Source organism: Plectropomus leopardus, chromosome 6, assembly GCF_026936395.1.
Source record: "Plectropomus leopardus strain MGB_pleo_1.0 chromosome 6, ASM2693639v1, whole genome shotgun sequence".
NCBI classification, from domain to species: Eukaryota; Metazoa; Chordata; class Actinopteri; order Perciformes; family Serranidae; genus Plectropomus; species Plectropomus leopardus.
In genome coordinates, this window is record NC_142181.1 from 34,207,293 (window position 1) to 34,229,581 (window position 22,289).

Below are 22,289 nucleotides of genomic sequence, written 5' to 3' on the forward strand. Positions count from 1 at the left end.
AAAAGTTTTTACACTCACATGAGGAGTTATTTCAGGTGATTCGAAAAAGACATCTTTTGCAAAATTGCAATTGGAAACACTTTTTCGGCTTTTATATGTCACATGATGCTATGGCTAAGCGCTTGTCGTTAGGAACTGGCTCCATCGGGCATTATAAGCAGGCGCTACAAGAGGTGTTACTGCATCACATAACTCTTTAAAAGTCGGGCAGATCATCAGGAAGTTTTGAATCCAATGCGGTGGCTGCTATAGAAATAAAGCTGCTAATGTTTTGAGCATCCATAGTCATGCTTCTTGGAATGTTGTCGCGAAAAGAGAAGTTGCATACCATCCATCAGTGGAGACGCAGTCATCTCGCAACTGTGTTTTATCAACATTTTTACATTTATTTTACTTTTACTCTGTAATCAGGATACATTTGTTGGCCTGTAGTATAAACCAGGCAGCAGCAGCTGTAATCAAAGGCTTTCTCTCTGGAGGCCTTTGTACACCCATGGGTGACTTCTCTACAGTGATCTACAGCTCAAAAGCACAGGCCCACCGAGTGCCTCTATGTTCCGTCTATTGACCTCACCTTCACAGCTCACGTCTTCAGCACAGCCCTCTCACAATAGCCTATAAAGGCGGCTGATAATGCCTCTCCTCTCTCATTTTTTCTGCTGTCTTTTTGAGTCACTTGTTCCTCACAAGTGTGTGAAGTGGGCGTCCTCACTCTTACGCAAGTCTCCACTTCTCGCCTGCTGGGGTCTGGTGTCTATCAACCCATCTGCCACTTCTCCCTCACTTTTTGTACTCAACGCGCTTTGTCTGCACAAAGGTGGTTGAAGCTTAACGCCACGATGGTGCCCTCTCAGAGACCTCAATGCCAAAACACTGGAAATAAACCTGCTGGATGAGACTGGAACTCCAGCTTAAAATGATTCAGCCGCAGTCTGACTGTAACACGGTGAAGCAGGCAGCTGAGGTCTGATCTCACTCGAATTTACAGTTATAGCGTATATAACCCCTTAAGGGGGGTTATAACTTAAGGGGAGGATTTTCATTTCAAAATCCACAGGGTACACGCAACTATGAAAAGTTTTTGTATTTCAATCTGTGGTGTAAAATTATGAAATGCTTTAAATATACAGGTACAAGGGTGAAGAGGGGGGTTGATAATTCCCAGGTGTTTTCAGGGATTATTGTACAATTATTTATTTTGTCCTGTTTTGTATTATTTCCTTTTTCTCCCTTTCCACTTTTTCTTTAAAAAAAATAATGTAGATATGTTTACATATAGATATTTATGGTCTGTGTAGTTCATAGTTTATATGTAGTCAAGTTCATAATTTATTAAATTTAATAAATTGAATTTAAGAACTTTATTTATTAAAAAAATGAAAGCAAGTCAATTATTTTTTAATAACTAATGGAAAATAGGTGGGATTTGCACTTCTTCCCACTCCTTTTCGGGGATGTCTGTATGCTTGTGTATGTTTAGATGCTCATTCTTTCCTTTCCTTTTTTCACTTGTTTTAAATAAATGTCAACTTTAATATTTCTGAATGCTCATTTTCAATATTTTATTTCATTCTGTAGTAGTTCTCTGAAGCTAGGGAAAGGTGGAATAAAGTAACAGAAATTATTCTTTTGATTGTCAGCTGCAGTGTTCAGTCGATTACTCTAAAATGTAATACATTATGTTACTGGTTGCCTTCATTTGAAAGTCATAAGTTACTATACAATATTATTCTCCAATTACATACAATGTAATTCTCCAAATTACTTATTACATTACTTTCCACAAAATAACCTCAAAAGCAGAGTACAACCGATATTGTTTTTATCAGGGTTGATACCAAAACTGATTATTGGTAGTTAATAAGACCATAAACAGAACAGAATAAAGAAAACACTTTATTTCGGGTGGTAACATGTTATCTGACAGTCGCCAGGTTTCCATTAAAAATCTAATTGCAAATTTAAATTTGAATTGACGTGAAAAAACACGTCAATTTAAAAATTTCAAAAAGTTTTACACTCCCATGAAAAGGTATTTCAGGCAATTCCAAAAAAAATAGATCGCAATACTTGCAATATTGGCTTTTCTAGGTCACATGATGCTGTGACTACTTGGTTATCAGTAGTAACTGGCTCCCTCGGGCAGGATGCAGCAGGCGCAAGAGGTGTTATTGCATCACATAACTGTTTTAAAAGTTGAGCGGATCATCCAGAAGTTTTGAATCCTCAATTCCTCTGTGAAATCATGGACTATCACCTCCCAGACATCCTTTATATGTGGCTTCTCCCATGTATAATGGGCTCGCCTTTTCATTAATTGCTCGCATAACACGCCTATGTCGCCTTAGATTGGAAATAATGATGGTGAGTGCGGTGGTTGCAATAGAAATAAAGCTGCTTATGTTTTGAACATCTATTACTATGTTTCTTGGAATGTCACCACCAGAGGAGAAGTCGCAGAACATCACTAAGTGGAAATGCAGTCATCTCGCAATTGCGGTTTATCAGCATTTCAAAAAAATTGCTTAAGATTTTTGTGAATCTGATATGGAAACCCGCTGACTGTAATGTAATATTACCCAAAATCCTGTCGGTAACACTCTATATTACTTCATAAATGCTAAAAAAATAAATAAATAAATAAAAAGTAATTTATTACTGCAAATCGTTACTTTTGTAATATGTTACTCCTAACACTTATTAGCTGTAGACTTGCGTAGTGTACTAAAAAAGATGTATTACTAAAAGTGCTGTTACTGGTGAGATGGACCGTAACTGACCTTTGCTTTCTTGACACTGTTCATGATGTTGCCCAGATCCTCCACGTCGACCACTGAACCAGATTTTTTCTCATCTTGGAGGCCGGACTCCTCCTCATCACTGCTGGACTCCATCAGATCCTCCTGAAACAACAAATTAGAAAACAGAAACCAAAAAAATATGCTTAATAAAACTTAATAAGGCTGTTGTTACCAAAAAAAAAAAAGGTCAAGGACATGGTGAGACAGATGATGGAGTAGGAACTGTAAATGATCCTGCAGCACAGAGAGACTTACACATGTTCCAACACATAACCAATTAAAAACGTGTTCATAATGAAGCGAGGGACCCCATATGGAACGCATTTATCGCACATCGTTATCGCCTCTTGGGCTGCCTGACTAACTAAGAAGACCATGTGCATGTTTATGGAGTTCAGGAGGATTTATCACAATTCAGCCGAGATCCGAAGCTTCTGCTGCAGCAGGGTAAAACGCACGAGCGGTTTAGTGGGAAGATAAATCACGGTGACGGTCCCCGCTGCACAGTTCTCAGCTACTCTTGGTTCCAGTTGAATGTCACCTCTGCTGAGTGCCATCATTGAGTGCAGACGGAGGGGACAAAGTCTCAGCTTGAGTTGCCTCTGAGGTGTCTGCTGCCATGACAGCTGGTCGTCTGTGTGTGATGCATACGACATTTGCTGGTGTGTGCATGTACATACTGGATACATTATTCATTTATTTATTTATTTGTTATGTTTTTCAAATATTTAGAACATTTCTTTTGAAGTTGCTCACTGCATTGTTCCCATGTTTTGAAGAGAAATACAGAAAATTTTCTCAGGTTTCAAAGGTTTAATAGACAGATAAATAGATTAGATATGGTATAATTAAAGATATCTGTAATCAAAAGTCCCCTATTTTGAAGAAAAGTGCAGTAGTGAAATAAATGTTTCTTTCATTACCTCCGAGCTGTGGCTCTGTGGAGCTGCCTTCTTCTCCTCCTCCTCCTCCTCCTGTGGTCTGTCCTTCCTCTTGTTCTTACAGGAGCCTCTGGTCTTACAGTTCCCGCTGCAGCTCTTCTTCTCCCCCTTGGCCAGAGCCTGCAGACGGATCAGGAACTTCACCTTCCAGGCCAGGAAGTCTGCCTGGATGCTGCCATTACGGCTCTTCACCACATTACAGTCGCCCTCTCCTCTGGTCATGATCCGCATGCCGCTCAGCATCCAGAGCCACTTGTCCACATTTTTACCAACCTGGTGAGGCACAAAGACAAGTTGTTTAAATGGGGTTTACCCAAATAAAGGATGGCTGTTCTTGGCTTCTGTAAAGGCCCTGTCACAACAAGACGGTCAACCGTCAGTCAAAGTTTAGCTGCTGGTGAGCATCTGTCAGCCTAGTCAGTGCTATGTTGGCTTCTTTTGGCCAATTCAGCATGTTGAATCGGCGTCAGCAAAGGCTGGTAAATGAATATATCAGGTAAGATTATTTTTCTTTTGACATTGAGCTCTTTAGCAGAAACATTTCCTGATAGTTTGCATTGTTGCTCGTTGGCACATAGTAAATTTTGTTCTTTTAACACTGGATTGTGTTGTTCATGTGTTAACTGGCTAACTACCGTCAAGACAGTCTTCCTGTTTCCCCTTTTGAATGATGATTACAGACGGCCGCTGTCGGCTGGTATGGAGAGTTATTTTCTCTCACACGTTGACAACAGTCAATACAACACATGGCTTTTGAGCCACTAGTTCTTAGATGTCGGGTTGGTTTGTATGGGCCTCAATAGTTACTGGATGCTGACTAAAGGCCATCACAATACACCTGTTGCCCCTACCACTTAGACTTTACCTGTTTAATATGTTTAACATGGTTAATTTTAGGTGTGAACATCTCAATTCTTGTTGGGATAGAGTGGTAGAGTGAAGTCTTACACCTTGTTCACGCCAAACACGATAAAAAAAATTTGTATAGCATTACTTGCATGTATACGGCAGCTGGAGCATTTTTGGAGCATTTTACAACTAGTGAAAATTCACCCTCAGCGGCTGTGGTTGTGCTTGCGTTAGCCAGGGGAGGCAGCTGACGGCTAATTTGGTTAACAGCAGCTAACGGCACCTCAAAAAAAAACAGCTTACACAAGACACAGGTGTATTTTCAGAGTTTACCATGTAACTTTATAGCTTTGCTCACTGATCTCCAAGCCCGTCAGTTCCTTATTTGTTCTTTCTCTGTACAGCACTGATGCTGAGCGAAGCTCCGTGTGTCCACAGACAGCAACATTGTTTATGATTCAATTCTGGATCTCAGAAATGGTGAATCTCATCTGACAGGCTATGCAAAAAAGCCTCAAGCAAAATTCTCGCTCATGTTGAAAAGTTAAAACTTTCGTGAAGATGTGAAATACACGTATTGGCATCCATCGCATTGCGTCTAACACGTCCATTGCATCACACCCAACGCCTCTATTGCGTTGAGAAGTCAACAGAATGGTTGCACATGCAACAAAAGAAACCCACAAATGTATTTTCCTTATTAATAATGATTTAATTACCACAGTGAAAAACAAAGTATTATCCTTGAAATTATTATGGTCCCTTTCTTTATAACAAGCATAACAAAAGAAATCACTATAATGCTGATGTCTCGGTAGCTAGCCAGCTAAACGTTACATTGTGGTTGTAGATTTGTGCATGACAGTCCCACATTTTGACATATTTTTGACGTATCGGGGTCTTTAATAGTTGTCCCATTTCATAAAAGAAGATTTCAGGGGTGCCTGGTGGCTCAGTGGATAGAGCAGCGTCCCATATACAGAGGTTGTGTCCTCCCTGCAGCAGCCGCAGGTTCGATTCCGGCCTCGTCCCTGTATGTCGCCCCCTCTCTCTCTCTCCCTCTTTCACACTTAAACTGTCCTGTCCATTAAAGGCAATAAAAGCCCAAAAAATAATTGTTACTAAAAAAAAAAAAAAAAAAGACAAAAAAAGCAGATTTCAACCACTACCCCTTCGTAATGCTAAGTGCAAGGTGGAACTCAAAATGACACAGTGGCAAAAATAAGAAATGGGATTTGGCCTAAGTTGATATTTTGGTTAGGTTTGGACTGGAATATGCTACAGCTGGTAAAACTTATAGCTCTGTATATGCTTAAAAAACTGATTGTAAACTATATTACTTGGTATAGAAACCCCTTCTTACCGTGTTATAGTGGCCGACATAAACGGAGTTGCCAAGACCGAACACTGCATATCTGAGGCCTCTGAGGTATGTCTTCCCGTATCTGAAGTCAGTGGACGCCTCCTCCAGCCACTTGCAGAACCACTCAGCGTTCTCTGTGGGCTGTCCGTCAGTGTAGGTGGCCACGAGAAACACACAGACGGACTTGTTGGTGCACTGAAGCAGAGACGAAGAAGAGCATTTCAATAAATATTTGAAACTGTCGTTTCTTGATTTAACACATTGTCTTGGATACAAATCTTGCAAAGCAGTCAAGCAGGAAACTTTCCAATATGCACATTTTGAACTTGAATTAGTTAGGTTAGTTAGGTCCTTATTCCCAACATGCCGAATGAAAAAGGAGAACAAAATAAAAAAAAGAGCAAGAAAAACAACACCAGAATGCCCATCTGACATATTCAGTGACATATTCAGTAAACAAACGTAAGTATTTCGTGTCCGAAAATGAGTAAAAGGACGTGAATGCTCATCAAATCTTACCCCTTCTTTTCAATTTTATTTAAAAAAAAAAAAAAAAAATTTATTAGAAAAGTTAATTACATGTAGAAGCTACATGAGAAAAATTACACAAAACTGAGTCCCCTGAATCATCTCTCCAAGACAAAAATTTGATGTGGAGGACAGCAGAAAATCAATCTAAAATAAATCTTAAGTACATACAGGTAATGTGTAAACAAACAGCAAACGTCACTTGTCTCGTGTCAAACAGGACCTGTCGCAATAACAGCGATTTCTTGACTTATGGTGAAGTTGCACCTGTGGAGCGACTTGTGTCTCCAGTCAAAATGCAATCTTTCTCCTGCTGTGAACCTGCGTACCAATCTCTGATATTGAAATATCCCTCTTCAGCTGAGCACGATTTGTGTAACACATTTGTCCCCTGTGATGGAAGTGTGAGGAATCAAATCCGTGCAAAAAGTGAAGGGAAAATGAGGAGGAACATTTCAACACACCAGGCTTACACTATAGTTTGTTGTCAAGCTTTCAATAAGAAAAAAAACATGGCTATGATTTATTTTACATTGATTAATTCTGGTCTACTTGCCAGGTCTTACATTTCATTAGTCAAAATTAAGGGTTACTAATTTCTGTGCTTTACCAAATTTATTTTTAAAAAAGGGTTCTTCTCTTTGGACTCACTTTACCTTCTAGAAATACAATGTTTTTAGAAAAAGTTAATAAAAAATTAAATTTATTTTGAGCTATCTATCTAGCTTTTCTTGTGATTTGATCAATACATTTTGATTTTATTTTCTCAACAATTGAAGAGACAAATCATTATGTGGAGTTACTGTATATATGAGATGGCCGTTGAGTTTGTGTTAATTGATGTGTGTTACATTGGTGCTGCAATGCGTTTAGTCGAACTGTGAGCATGAATGTTCTGGATGTGTATGTATGTAATCTAGTAAATGAAATATTGGTAATGAAAATTATGGAGACCCCAGGAGGAATACCTACCTATCTACAGGCGAAGAATACAGAATAATGGGGATCTTAATAAACAAACAAACAAACCTCATCAGCAAGTTGATCGTCTGGATCATAGTCTTTCATGTCAATCACCTCTGCTGGGATACCCAAACTCTTCACTTCCTCTGACAGCGTGTTTGCAAAGCCCTGAACAAATCCAGCAAAACATACAGACATCACAGAATTTGATTTGTTAAATTTGTTAAGATACAATAAAACAGAACTTAATTTATCTAGAGGGAAACTGCTGTTAGCAGTTGCAAAACAAAGTTGGAAAAGTGCAGGAACAAAGAGAGCAATATACAAAGAAAGTCGTATACCTCTGCACACCAGTCAAGTGGTACTTACAGTTTACATCCACGTCTGTGAAAACATGGATGCTTTACACATAGAAGATCTACTCAATCAGCAAAGTTACAGACAGATTGATGCTACAGATTAGTATCACCAATTTAATATGTGAGCAAATGTCTCCTCTTCTGTCCCTGAGATAAGATGTTGAGTAATGGACAGAAAAGTGTTTTAACAGAACATTATCATCTCACGGTGCCCTTGGACCTCTTGGACATTAAATGTCATCACCACATCCTTACATCCTATTAGACATTTCTGTGAAATTTTGTCATAGTTAGCATCTGAATTCTTGAGAATTCGGCAAAAACATGTTTTATGAGGTCACCGTGTCCTTTGACCTTTGACCACCAAAACTATAATCAGTTCATTCTACACTTGAGGTGAATGTTTGTGCCAAATTTGAAGAAATTCCCTTATGGTGTTCTTTGGATATCGCATTTGCTAGAGTGAGACTGTGCAAGGTCACCATGATCGTCATCTTTCACCAACAAAACCTAATAAAAAAAATAAACAACCTAACCAGTGTCAACTGAAAACCCACCTTTATAGACAAGCCTTCCTATTGAGCAGCTCCAAGTGTTATGTTTTTATTTGTTTTGCTCTTGTCTGTCCCTCATTGTTTTGTGTTCCAAATGATAATTTATTGAAACTTGATTAATTCAATCATTCACTCATTTATTCTAAGAGTGTGTGTATGTGTGTTTGTGAGGCGCTTTGTAAGCGCATGTTTTAAAAAGTGCTATATGAATAAAGCGTTACTTACTTACTTGATCATTGTTGTGTCCAAGTGGACATTTGTGCCAAATTTTAAGGAACTCCCTGAAAGTGTTCTTAAGATAACATGTCTTACAAGAATGAGACAGACAAGGCCACAGTTACCATGACCTTTGATCACTAAATTCTAATCTGCTCATTCTCAATTTCAGGTGAATGTTGGTGCAAAATCTGATGGAATTCTCTCACGGCTTTCTTGAAATATCATGCACACAAGAATAGGATGGACAAATGAAAAACCCAAAAACATAATTCTTATGAGCACGGCTAACACTGGCACAGGGAATAAACAGCAAATGTGTCGCAAAGATAAAATATAATATATATCAAATATAAAAATCAGATAACAGTAAGGTGCAAATAAGGTGTGATCCCAACATATTTTGAATATTTTGTCAACTTCTGTTTTACAAAAAGTCACAAGTCACAGCATCATCTTGTCTATATATTAACATCAGGAGCCAGTGAGGATAATTTCAGTACCTTTGCTGTTCCAGTTTGAGATCCGTAGAAGATTTTAACTTCTGACACATGAACCACAGCATCTCTGTGGCTGTCATTGCTTTTCACAGCTTTATAGACCCACGGGCCGACATCTTTGGAGAAGCTTTTCTAAACAGCAAACAGAGAAAGACAAAGACAAATAAATATATACCATTTACAAAACACAACACTTGTTTTTGCTCCTGTTTTTCACAGATTTAAGTTAAAGATCTGAGGCTTTTTATTTTTTTTTTGCTTTCAATAGATACATTTCTCTTTTAAATAGTGTGGTTCCAAAACATATACAGCAAACATATACAACATGTTCATGAATTCATTTGTATGTGTCTTTGGCCTCTTTGAGCCATGCATGCAAATGGAAAAACAGGGCTGCATCTGTTATAGATATGGCTAAGGACCTACTGCTGATTAAAGGATGTGCAGTGGAGTTTCACACAGGTACATTAGAGAGATTCGTAATTTTGCAAGTAATTTCTATCAGCTGTGAATAAAATATTTCCCTTTGTTTTACACAAATAATCCAACAGGTCTACCTATGAGATCAGCATGAACTGTTTTGATGTGAAAAAATGTGTCAACACAGTTGCATGAGAAGACTTCTGCTCTGCTGAGAGTCTGATGACGAAGATCAAGTGCATCCCAGTTTCATTAAGGTCTGAGAAAAACTGTAACTGACCTACTTTTTCCTTTGAATAGAAGAAACACTTGAGTAACTTTTCTTTAACTCTTTGAAACCTGGATCCACATCAGTTTCCTTGTGATGCGTTCGGATGTTTTTACAAGGTTTTTCACCCTTTTCATTCAAAAACATGGACGGAAAAAAAAGCAATAACCAACTTGGCAAGAAATGTTCAACAAATTTCAAAAACTGTACAATAAGAAAAATATTTTTTAAAAGCTAGGAAAAATATCTAGTGAAAAGCAATATTTCTAATTACCATAATTACAACTTAAGAATTATGTTACAAAAGTTACATTTCTTAAGCACATTTTCAAGGTCATCTCCTTGTTTTTCTTTTCTTTAAATTTCTTTTTTTTTTTATTAATTTGCAGGTAATTTACATGCACCTTTTTGCTAATTTCTTTGAACCTTTTTGATTATGTTTGTCTTTTGTTGCTCAGTGCCTGAGCAAATTGGTGCAACTACTTTCAACAACATGGAGGAATAAGGCAAAGGGCAACCTGACAGGAATGTTACACAAATTGCAAGAAAATAGTGGATTTATAGAAAATTATTTTTTGTAAATGTAGGGAAAATGTCTTGGGAAAAATGTCTATGGAAAACTGTTTTTATAAGTTCAAAATAACATTTAAAATTATTTCACAAATTATTTGGACGTTTTAAGCACTTCTTTTTGTCTTCTATTCATTTATTTTCATCTTTATTTATTCCGGTAATTGTCTTGTACTTTTTACAAATTTCTTGGCTCATTTCTTTATCGTTGCCTATTGCCTTCTTCCCATGTTTTTATAAGAAATGGAGCCAATTTCCTCAGGTTTTAAGGCTTAACGTAACAGTACTTTTTCTTGAGTACAATATTTAAGTTATTTTCCGCCTCTGGTGGGTAACAGCTCACCTTCTTTAGAGCCACCTTCAGGGAGAACCAGATCCCGAAAAGGAGAGCAGCAGCTGAATACAGGTACAGCCTGTTGTGCCAAACCGACATGAGAAAACTCTCACCGGGTCTGAACTCATTCTGTGAGTCTGGAGGGAGAAAATACGTCAAGATTCAGGGAAGAAATACGAATAAAACTAGTTACAACATGTGCAAATTCAACAGAAAGCTGCGAATACTAAAGCAGCGACAGGAGGGAAACATGGAGCTAACCTCAGGTCACCTGCAGTGAATACACAACTAGCAACATGCTAGCTAACGTACGCACATCAGCTAAAACATGACGTAAAGTTAGTTTCCTGGTCCGTTCAAATAAAAAAAAGCTCACCTTTAGTATCCGAGGTGGACACGCGACTAATGCAAAGAAAAGTAATGACGAAGAAACTCAACATCGTTACAAACGGTGAGTTAAAATACACAGTCCTCAGCTAGTTGATGATGTGTGCAACCATATTGTTTGGCCGATGAGCATGCAGGGAAATGTAGTTCTTCCTCTTCATTGGAGTCGGCAGATCAGTCGCTATAGTGGCGTACTGCTGCCTTCTACTGGCCATTACCATAGACTTACAGTCTATGATTATCACTGATACCGGGATTTTTGTGTTTTGTTTTTTTTTCTTTATATCCCAAAAAACAAAAATAGAACATAATTTATTTTCGTCACATTTACTTTTGACCACAATGAACAAACAACACAAAAATTACTATTCTTATCATTATAACTTTATTAAGTTACATAACAGTTCTTTTTTGTCACACTTATTTGACACTAAAAGGTACAAGGAAAAATCAATTTTAATATAAATTGTAATAATAACTTAATTTTTGTAACACTTTTCAAAGACAAACACAAAATGCTTTCCTAATTAAACAATTTCCATAATAAAAAATGTTAGACCCATGTATGACATACAAAAATAAACAAATAAATAAATCAATACATAAATTAATAAATAAATCAAATTTCAATCTAGGCACAAAGTGTTTTAAGATTAAAATAAAAATAACCAAAAGTACCCATGTATGATGCACAAATATACACCTTCAACAATACATATTAAAAAAAAGGGATACATTTATATAAGCAGATAGAATTCTAATAAAAGAACAAACCTTTAAATTAAAGTGTAAAATAAAAGGAGTAACAAGGGTAATAGTAATAGTAACAAGGGTATATTGAAACCATGTTAACAAGCACCCTATAAATATTAAATGATGATAAAGTGGAAATAAAACACAGAAATTGTTATTTCAAATGTAGGCCTGCTTGTAAAAGTGATTTTTAGTGTTTTATAGTAAATTATATGTCAGTCATTATTTTTATCATACAAAAAGAAGTCTTTATGTGTGGCTTTTGCTATATTTCTTTTTTAATTTCGGGGATTCAATGCTGCTTTGATTTTAATGTTATATTGATGATATATTAACTCAAAATGCATGTGGTGTTATATATATATATATGTTATATATGTTTGTTTTGCCACATTCATTAGTTGTTGTGAGTCTGTGTCTTTTTGCAGCTGTTTGCATCTCTTTGTCACTGTTTTGAGTGTCTTTGTGGCCATTTTGTGTCTCTTTGTGATTGTTTGGCCCCTTTTTGTAGTCATTGTGAGTCTCTGTGGTCATTATGTGTCTCCTTGTTATCTTTTTGTAGTTATTTTGTGTCTCTTTATGGTCATTTTGTGCCTCTTTGTGGCCATTTTGTGTCTCTTTAATTTTTTTGTGAGTCTATGTCTCTTTGCAGCTGTTTTGCATCACTTTGTAAGAGCCTTGTGTCTTTTTGTTGTCAATTTTTTTGTGTCTTTGTAGTCATTTTGTGATTTTTCCCCCCTTTCCACCGTCATTGTGACTCTGTTTCTCCTTGCAGCCTCTATGACTCTGTGTAATTGTTTTAAGTCTATTTGTGCTTATTTTGTGTCTCTTTGGGGTCATTTTCTTTGTTATTGTTTGGCCCATTTCTGTAGTCATTGTGAGTCTGTGGAGCTGTTTTGCATCTCTTTGTGGTCATTTTGTGTCTCTTTGTGTTTTTTCATGTTTCTTTGTGGCCATTTTAAGTCATTTCCTTGTCCGTCCATGTCTCTTCGAATGACATTTTTCAGATGAGGACTAGCAGGTACCCTGATAGATAACTATGAATGCCAGCATGTAATCCTGCCACAAAGGCCATTCACATGTCTGAAGCCTAAGTAAAAGTTATTTAAACGGCATGAACTATGAATACAAATGTTTTTTAAAATTCTGTACACAGCTGATAGAGTGATTTTTACTCGTTAACAGGATGCAACGGGTGCCCCTCATTTATCTGCTTCTGAACAGGAAGCTGACAGGGAGCTCCAAGCACGAATGACTCTACTTGCAGAGCTGCAGAACACACCCGTACACACACAGACACACACACACACACACACACACATACACCATTTTAGTAGGCGTGAAGCTGAGACTGAAACTTACACTGAAAACCCCAAACAGCACAACTGCAATTAATCATCTACAACACGCACATACACACACGCACTTACGCACACCACGCTCGCGCACACACACAGATCTTTTTCTGCCGCTGTGAGGATCTTAACCTTTAACCTTTAATCTGAACTCTACCTTCATTAGCTCTTTAAAAAGCAGCAAAAATGCACACACTGCTACAAAACAAACAAAAATGTAACACCAACAAAAAGTCTCTCTCTCTCTCACACACACACACACACACACACACACACACACACAGACACACACACAGACACACAACAGGAAACAAAATTGAATAATGCAAATGAGCTAAGAAAAAATGCTTGAGAGAGAAGAGAGGAAGGTGTGACAGAGGTAGAGAGGATCGATACCAGGCTGAGAAACAGAAACAGGAAGGTGTCAGTGTGTGTGTGTGTATGTGTGCGTTTGTGTGTGAAGACAGCTAAACGTCAGACAAAGAGAGCATGTTCTCTCAGCAGCTCACTGGAAGTTTATCAGTTTAGTTGCCTGTAGATGTAGAGTGTGTGAGAGCATGTATGTGTGTGAGCGAGAGAGAGGGTGTGTGTGTGTGTGACATGCCTTAAAGAGGAATTTTAGCAACTTAAACATCAAAATGGATTTCCAACACAGGGCGGCTCTCGACATCTCCACAAGGAACCCTCAGGATGACTTTGAGATCCTGCTGAGAGTCGGAGGAGGAACTTACGGAGAAGTTTACAAGGTCAGAGCTTCCACATGCTGCTTTTACACTCCTATACTGCTGCTGTTTCATACCTGAAAGTGACTTCAAATCTTAAACATTTGAAGAAACTTTGAAAGGAAAGGGCTTCTTGAAAAAGAGGTGAGATACTGGTTCAAGGCTGACTAACTTCATTAGGGGATGTTCGCCGCGCTGTTATCTCAAGTCAAGCATATCTTACTTCTGCTTAGAGAAGAGAAAAGGAAAATTGAAAATAAGATCTGTTTTTCCATCCAGTCTGTATCTCCTAGACATAAATGAGCTCAGTATAACAACAATTTCCGATTCTGACCATTTTCTCATTGTTCTTAAGCCTAAGGGCCCACTTTATTTTACCCACAAACTCGCATCACTCTGATCAGCCCTAATCATAAAAATCAAATATTCATTAACTTTAAGAAGAACAAAAGAAGAATCATTTTCAAAATACTACATGCAAAATAGATCTTTTTCTTTTGTTTGTGAGTATCACAGCCTGGGATATGTCAGTGATTAGCAGCAACATTGATTGTGACAGTGCACCGAGTGAAAAAAGCACAGCAAGATTTAGAGAGATTTGGTGGCGTCTAGTGGTGAGAATTTCAGATTAGGATTCCTTCAGTCTTTATTGTTCAGGAGGTTTTTTTTGGAGCTGAATCATCCACAGAGGTCTCTTCCTCTCCATAACAAATGCACCAGGTGTTTTAAACCTGTAAAAACACAGAATAAAGCAGTTTTATGTGGGCACAGGTAGACCTCAGGTGATGCTCAAGCACCTGTCTTTTTGACCTCTGAATACAAAAGTTAAATTTTTTGAGACTGTTTTTTCCCCTGTTTCTTTTTTCTTTTATATTTTAGTTTTTATGCTTCCGCACTGGTGACAGCCATAGCCAGAGGCGTCATGTTTTCAGGATGTACGTACTACAGACGCGTGCATAGATAGATGTACGTAGATCTGTATACATCTCTCCATCCATACGTATGTCTTTCTCATTATTGTGAATGCAATATCTCAAAAAATGCCTCAAGAGAATTTCTTCAGATTTGGCACAAACGTTAATTAAGACTCAAATATAAATTGATTAGATTTTGATAGTCAAAGGTCAAAGTTCAAGGTCATTGTGACCTTGTCTGTCTCATTCTTGTGAACGCAATATCTCAAGAACACCTTGAGGGAATTCTTTGAAATTTGGCACAAACCTTCACTTGGACTCAACAATGAGCTCAAACTACATCTGCTTTAGTCTCGTGAATGCAATATGTAAAAACGTTTTTGGTCATAACTCAAGAACCCTCAAGAACCACCTTGAAACTGTGCTGCTTGTATAGATCTTTTGTGTGTGAAGCATTTATGTTTTCACAGACATGAATGTAAACTGTAAATGTAACTTGACTGGTGCGCAGAGGTATACAACTGCATGGCGGTAATTCTAGTTAAATTTGGCCCTTGGCACCAATTCTTAACAACTGCATTTGAGTTGAGCTCTTGCCCCTTCTTCTTCATCTTCCCTTTTGGCAGCCGCGCACATATCGAGCACCTTCAGGGACTGCCAGGTAACCACAGTGTTTACCCTCAGCTTCAGCATTGTTGTCACCGTTATGAAATTTAACCACCATTAAAACATCTCATAGTGTCTGTCATAGTGATAGAAAATACTTTTTTTAATAATAATTCTATATTTAAAATAATTTTACAGAATTATTCTAATTTTCAGTCACTTTTTATAGGTCAATGTCTTGTTGTTGTTGTTGTTCTGTTTTTTTTTTTGGAGTTTATTTTCTAATTTCTTCTGCTAATTTTCAGGTAATTTTCTTGTACTTTTTACTAACCATTCTTTTTTAAATACTCCCTCTTGTGTGATAGTGCTTAATATGTACAAACCCTATGGTGGCTGTAGATAGAAACCATCCAGCAACGCTTCACGTGTGCAAAAAATATTTGTGGAAGGGGGCCACTTTTTTCACTTGAGCACTTGCCCTGCATAATGTCTGTGCACGGCACTGGTATTCACAACACTATTTTGGCATTGGGGCTGTTTACTAAAATGGTTGATGTGAAAATGTGAATCAGTGTTTGGTTTGTCCAATCTGGGCTACTATAGAAACATGGCAACATGGTGGAATCCATATAAGAGGACCTGCTCCCTATGTAGTTAAGTTTTATTTAGAGCTTCAGGTCCTGAAATAGCTTTTAAACAACTAAAAAATATGAAATGAGCACTTGAAAAAAAAATCAACACTTACAAACAGTTTGACTACAATCCAGAGTTTAGAGTGTTTCAGGTGGAGTAAAACTCTCAAAAAAAGATCAGCCAAGAACACTTTCACTTCTTGTAAAACCACTTCCTCCAGCAGGGCTGGAGCATGCACTCGGGTTTGTGATTGCAATCAGCAAATGGCAGTGAAGTAAATCACACCTATATTTCCTTCAAAACTTGTCAAGAAAATCCCGGTGAGCACAACACCAAAATTTTCAACGCTGAGGGACTGAACATCTGATCGTACAGGGCAGAGGAGCGTAACCATGAAGTGTCCTAAAAGGTCCAGAGTGCAGGATATAGGGGGATATATATGCAGAAATGGAAAATAATATGAGTATGTTTTCTTTAGTGTATTATCACCTGAAAATAAGAATTGTGTTTTTGTTACATTTGAAAGATCCACTTTTAATCAAATATAAACTAGTAAAGCTTTTTAGGTCGTGACAGAATACCTTAAAAACAGCATGTTTTGGATCTCTCCCTGCTGTAACACAGCACATGATCAACTCGTTATGACCTCCTGAGGCTGCTTGATGACGAGCTGATCATTTACTTTAGCTATGTTGCAGCCGTGAGCGATGTAAAGCATCCTGCAGACTGTGAGATTTTTTAAATCTTGTAAGTTTAGTTCAGCTACACTCTGGGTACAACATCAAGTTTGATGTATGCAGTATGTGCAATGACATCACCTACTGAAATGCAGGCTACGACCTACGCCTATCAACGTCAATATACAAGAACAAAACATCATCAGCATGCATCGTCCATCTACGGTGCTGTAGTGGTCAGAGCAAAATATTAACAAACAAATCCAGCCTTTGCTATAGTGGCATTTATGTGTGTCAAAAAAAGAGGAGGAGGAGGAGAATGTGGATCCGGTTGTGGCTGGGGAAAAGAGGCCAACTTGGCACGCCAATTTTGCATGAGAGTTTGAAGTATTTATTCGCATCTACAAGCATTTAGCAGTGTAGTGCTGATCAGTGCATCATTTCATGATAAGTGAGTTTCGTGCGTTAACCGTCAAAGTGCACCAATTGAAATTGTGAATAAAAAATTATACACCTAATGAAAACATATCAATTTTGGGAAAAAAAATCCCATTCATCACAAAAAGTTTGTATGCTCGCATGAGGTGGTATTTTAGGCAATCTGAAAAAGCCATATCTCACAAAATTGCGATGGAAAAACTTTTTTCGCTTGTTATTGCATCATATAACTCTTCATCATATAACTCTTCATCCGGATGTTTTGAATTCCTCTGTGAAATCGTGGACTGTCACCGCCACGAAATCCCTCATATGTGGCCGCTCCCACATACAGTATAAGGGGCTTGCCTTTCTAATATCGTTCGAAAAACACACCTACGTGGCCTTGGATTGGAAATAATGATGGCTAGTGCGTTGGCTGCAACAGATAAAAACCTGCTAATGTTTTGAACATCCATCGCCATGCTTCTTGGAATGTTATCACCAGAGAAGTTACATAACATCCCTCGATAGAAACACAATTATCTCACAATTGTGTTTTAACGACATTTCTAAAATATCGCTGAAGTTTTGTGTATAATAGAAACCCACCTACTGTGAGATGTGGGACCACCGTTTTAGAACCACGACTAAAGATATAACCACGTTTCTTTCTCAATGGTCATCTTTTGTCTGGGTTCGAAGTGTATATTGAGCTTTTAAAACATGACATGTGGTACTCAGAGAGGAGGGGTTTTGAAAACACTGCCCTAGAAAATTGCATGAAATCTCCAGACTGAACAGAGGTATTTAAATAAAGTATCTAAGTTTTAATAGAGTGTTTTTGTGCAGTAACACTGAAGACTAATGTGCAGGTCTCTGTGGATGCTACCCCCAAATTTCAAATCTTAATAACAAACTGGTAAAGATCCGTAATGTTTTGTATTTTATCAGACATAGTGCGCGTAAGACTCTCACCAGCAGCTGTAGGCCAATTCTTACAAATGTTGTTTGGGATATTTCGACCATTTTGGGGAATATCCAGCTTTACAGAATCATGTAGTATAAAATCTCTGCTGTCCTTGAACTGTTCGACAATGAGATACAGTAAAGTTACTGATGCAAAGCAGGTTAGCTGCAGAGTGAGCACACTTCCTCTAAACAGGTCAGCCGGCCCCACTGTTCTGTTTTACAGAGAGAGAGAGACATTTGCATTGCTGTTCTCCCTTAACATATGGACACACACACACACACACACAGATATGATCACATGCACGTGCACTGTTTTCTACTACGTGTTGCAGCACTCTCAGTTTAACAGTCTGCAAATGCAGCACTTTTTTGCACCATCAGCAGTGGTGAGAGCATAAACAGCTTTTTACACTTGTCCAATGAAAAACATGTATCTACAGATGTGTTAAAGTTGAATGTTTGTGATGAACTGATGGATACAGTGTTACAGAATATTTTCCTCCTCCCCCTTAATAAACTCTTTAAAACCCTCTTGAATCAGCTGTAAATGCATCGTCACAAAGATAAAAATAGGGCAGACTTTTTAGAGACACATGGTTCTCGTAGGACAGCCATGCTGTAAACATATGATGATCTTATAGGAAATTATGCATTGCTGTAAATTGAACTACCCAACAAGGAACATTTACAGACATAAAGATGCAACATTAATTTAGCAGCAATGTTAATCCACAAAAATCAGATCTGACAGCATGGAACATTTTACTGCACAATTTTAACAACAAGCATAAAATGACACACTGTCCCTGAGCATCCAAAACCAACAGAGACCATATTTTGACAAGTTGGGAATAGAGATTTATTGGCAAAAATGTCCCCATCTAGAGCCAATGTTTGATTCATTGTTTTTTATCGTTCTGAAGTTGTCAAATGCTGCCACTTTTGCAATAATTTCCACATAAGATCCAAACTCCAAAAGCCGGCTTTTTGTGGGTGAATGATATGCCGCCCCTGTTCATCAGTGTTTGCAGCCTGTTGGTTGTGTGTTTTGTTGTTTTCCGTATCTGCGATATGCACAGCAACACCTTCTTCATGTTGGAGTTAAAAATGTGTATCTTGGTGTTTGTTGAGGTTTGTTTTGAGCTCCAGATCTTCCTGTGCATGTTAAACACCACCCTGGCCTTATTGATCCTGCTCTTAACGTCGGCTTCTCTTCCTCCGGTGGTGTCCACAACAGAGTCTTGTTGAGTAAAGGATAGGGTTGACAGTGTTGGAGTGGCGCTTCATGACCTGTGTCTTTGTTGTATTGGGTGTCAGACCAACATTCATGAACAACTTTCTCAGGAGAATACTGAACATCTGGTGGAGAGACAAAGTAAGCAATGTAGACCTGCAGAAAAGAATAAACCAGCAACCCACTGATTTACAATTTCTAAGGAGAAAGTGAAGTTGGATTGGACTCACCCTCAAAAAAACTGGTCACAAACATCACCCAACAAGAACCTTAAATGGAAACCACAAGGAGCAAGGGAAGGAGAGCCCCCCAAGAACAGCTGGAGAAGAGGGGTCCAGGCAGAAATGTCGAGGAGTGGGCTCAACTGGTGAGAAAAACTGCAAACAGCCGAGTGAAATGGAAGTCATTTTTGGTCCTTGGAGGAACAAAGGGCTTAAGTCAAGTAAGTCATGATATGCTGCCGGGATGCATCAGTTGAAAATGACAGACAGAACCTGATGGGTCCAAATGATATGCCAGTGGACGGCATCAGACTTAAACGCTGCCAGTAATGACTTGATCTAAGGAGAACAAAAGTCCCTACAGGGTGGGCAGGTGGGCAGGAGAGAAGGTCAGACACTGGACTTTCATGTGGGAGTCTAGTATTCACTTCCTGTCTGAATGTGATGTTTTTTCTACACCTTAAAATGTACCTTTGTTGCCTAATCCTAACCATGCACTAATGTTGACATTAGAGCGTAATATGTACACTTAGAAGTCAACTGACAAAGCAACGATATGTATCTCGACATGGGATGAGAACGGGTTGGTTTCTTTGTTCTGGGCTACTGTAGAAACATGTGCAACATGACAATCTCTGAAGACAAAGACCTGCTTATTTAGATATAAACGGCTCCTTCTAAGAAAAATGATCATCACAGCACACTTGGTGGCATGCACCCAGACTACATTTCTGCCTGCTGAGGCATCACACCTCCATAAAGAAAACTGTCACCACTGTGACTGGAGATAGTAGCTGGTTTTACCTGCTGGACGACAACACACAGGAGCGAGTGGATGTGCAGTATTCCAAGTGAATCGAAGTCTTGTTTGTTGAACTGAGTCCAAAGCATGTGTGTCATATCCAGCAAAGCAATTTACAATATGAATGCACAAAGAAAAATACTCTCTGACATGAGAAAGTGTTTTTTTTTCAAGCCCATATGAATATAAATGATAAGAGAATACAAACTGTCCACAAATAACTCATAACATGTAACACTGTCATTTATCGCGGGTGTTTTTACTGACCCTTTGTGGTTTTTCCCAGCAGTTTGTGAGCCACCAAATCTGGATGTTTTTCTACATCCTGTCCATGTTTTTCCAGCATCTTTTGTATTACCAAACATGACTGATTTAAGCCAGAATATGATCTTTTTCTAACCACAACCAAACATTTTTTTATGCCTAAACTTAACCACACATTTATTGCATTGCTGTTGAGAAAGTTTCAACATATCTGCGGCAAAATAATGTACAAATGTAACGCATCTGTTGATTGCAGGAACATTCAATGCAAACATTTTTTCTGGCAATTGAGTTGTCTGACTGCAGGGAGTGTGTACTTTCGGAAAATGAGACATCAGAGCAGTAGGTGTTTGATCAGCTTAAGCTGGTTAAGCTGGCTAACCAGCTTCTCAGGGTATGTTTTTTGCATAATTTTTTTATATTTAGCTGCTCATACCAGCTTGTGATGGTCACTCTCCTTGAGTATGGAGAAATAACAGTGTAATGACGTGAATGAATGAAAAGCAAAGGGCACAAATCAGTTCAGTCTACTGTCATGGGATATGCATAAAGATAAATGTGCTCAGTTTGACAGGCTGGTCACGCCAGCATATCTGGCTAGTGGCCCATCTAGCTAAACCATCAAAGACTGGCAAGAACTGGGTCAGGACCATCTGAGGCCAACTTCGCCCAGCTAAAACCATCTACCACTATAAGCTGATGTTTAGCTGTTTGTTTTTTTTTAAGCAGGGAGGCTCTTCGAGAAATTGACTTTTGGTCCAATGGAACTAACAAGGCAATAGATTTTTGTGCCGTTGGAACTATGGGCAGTCCCTGTTTTGGTGCCAAGTGCACAATAATACCTGTATCGAGCTGTATTAACAGGCAACGTGTTGCTTTAGCAAAGCTCTTTATAGCAGCCATTTGTGTTAAAATGCTACCTGTCCTGTAGGGGTCACTGTCATGTCATGGGTGTCGATATAGGTAGGAACCATCATTCAGTGACAGGTGTTGCCAGACAGAGGAGCACAGTTTCTTTTTAGCTTAATGTCGGGTCATGTCACACTTAATGTAGAGGTGAAAAGTTGTTTCTTGTTTGATGTTTATGGACACAAATTGGTGAGTTCTTGCATGTTTCACTGAATACCACAATGGTGAGAAATAAGCTACAGCAAAGACAAGACGAAATTGGACTCTTGTTTTCACCAGAAGAAAAGCAGATGGAAGGCAGGCGAGCGTGTCAATTAGTAGCCTGTGTAGGTAGCCCTTCAGTGGCTTTAAGTTTAGGCTTAGCTGCCATACTCTTCTTTCTCTTTCTCGTCCAAATATGGTCAATCTTTCCTCAAATGCAACCAGTCCTGCATGTTTTGGATCTCTCCCTGCTCCAGCACAGCTGATTCAAATGATCATCTCTTTATGAACCACAGAAACTGCTTTATGACAAGGTGATCACTTAATTCAGCTGTGTTGTAGCAGGGAGAGAGCCAAAACATGAAGGACAAGTGTTAGCCAAGGGCCAACAGAGTTAGCCAAGAGAGTTAGGAATCATCTCGGGTTAGCACTTTTGGAATATCAGCTGAACATATTATGGACTGACAAATCACAGTTTAAAGCTCTTAAGTCGGTGTGCACTTGCGGAGCGACAAGTGGAGTCTGCACACCATTTGACAGGCATTGTAGCCAGCAG

The 22,289-nt window shown here is 38.5% G+C and overlaps 2 protein-coding genes across 4 annotated transcripts in view; one reads left to right on the forward strand and one right to left on the reverse strand.

Annotated features, from left to right (window-relative positions):
* The window catches only part of tyw1 (tRNA-yW synthesizing protein 1 homolog (S. cerevisiae)), an 83,585-nt gene extending 72,388 nt beyond the window's left edge, over positions 1 to 11,197 (reverse strand). For both annotated transcript variants that reach the window (XM_042487317.2, XM_088079325.1), the window contains exons 1-7: positions 11,043 to 11,197; positions 10,676 to 10,803; positions 9,078 to 9,206; positions 7,512 to 7,613; positions 5,955 to 6,149; positions 3,725 to 4,015; positions 2,781 to 2,903 (exon numbers count right to left, since the gene is read on the reverse strand). In XM_042487317.2, the coding sequence (XP_042343251.2) occupies positions 2,781 to 2,903; positions 3,725 to 4,015; positions 5,955 to 6,149; positions 7,512 to 7,613; positions 9,078 to 9,206; positions 10,676 to 10,803; positions 11,043 to 11,106 (1,032 nt within the window). In that variant the 5' untranslated portion in view covers positions 11,107 to 11,197. The remainder of the gene's footprint in view (positions 1 to 2,780; positions 2,904 to 3,724; positions 4,016 to 5,954; positions 6,150 to 7,511; positions 7,614 to 9,077; positions 9,207 to 10,675; positions 10,804 to 11,042) is intronic.
* Positions 11,198 to 13,542: 2,345 nt separating this feature from the next.
* Positions 13,543 to 22,289, forward strand: part of map4k1 (mitogen-activated protein kinase kinase kinase kinase 1) — a 50,011-nt gene continuing 41,264 nt past the window's right edge. The window contains exon 1 of one of the 2 annotated variants that reach the window (XM_088079327.1): positions 13,543 to 13,907. In XM_088079327.1, the coding sequence (XP_087935453.1) occupies positions 13,800 to 13,907 (108 nt within the window). In that variant the 5' untranslated portion in view covers positions 13,543 to 13,799. The remainder of the gene's footprint in view (positions 13,908 to 22,289) is intronic. The other variant, XM_088079326.1, reaches the window with a different exon arrangement.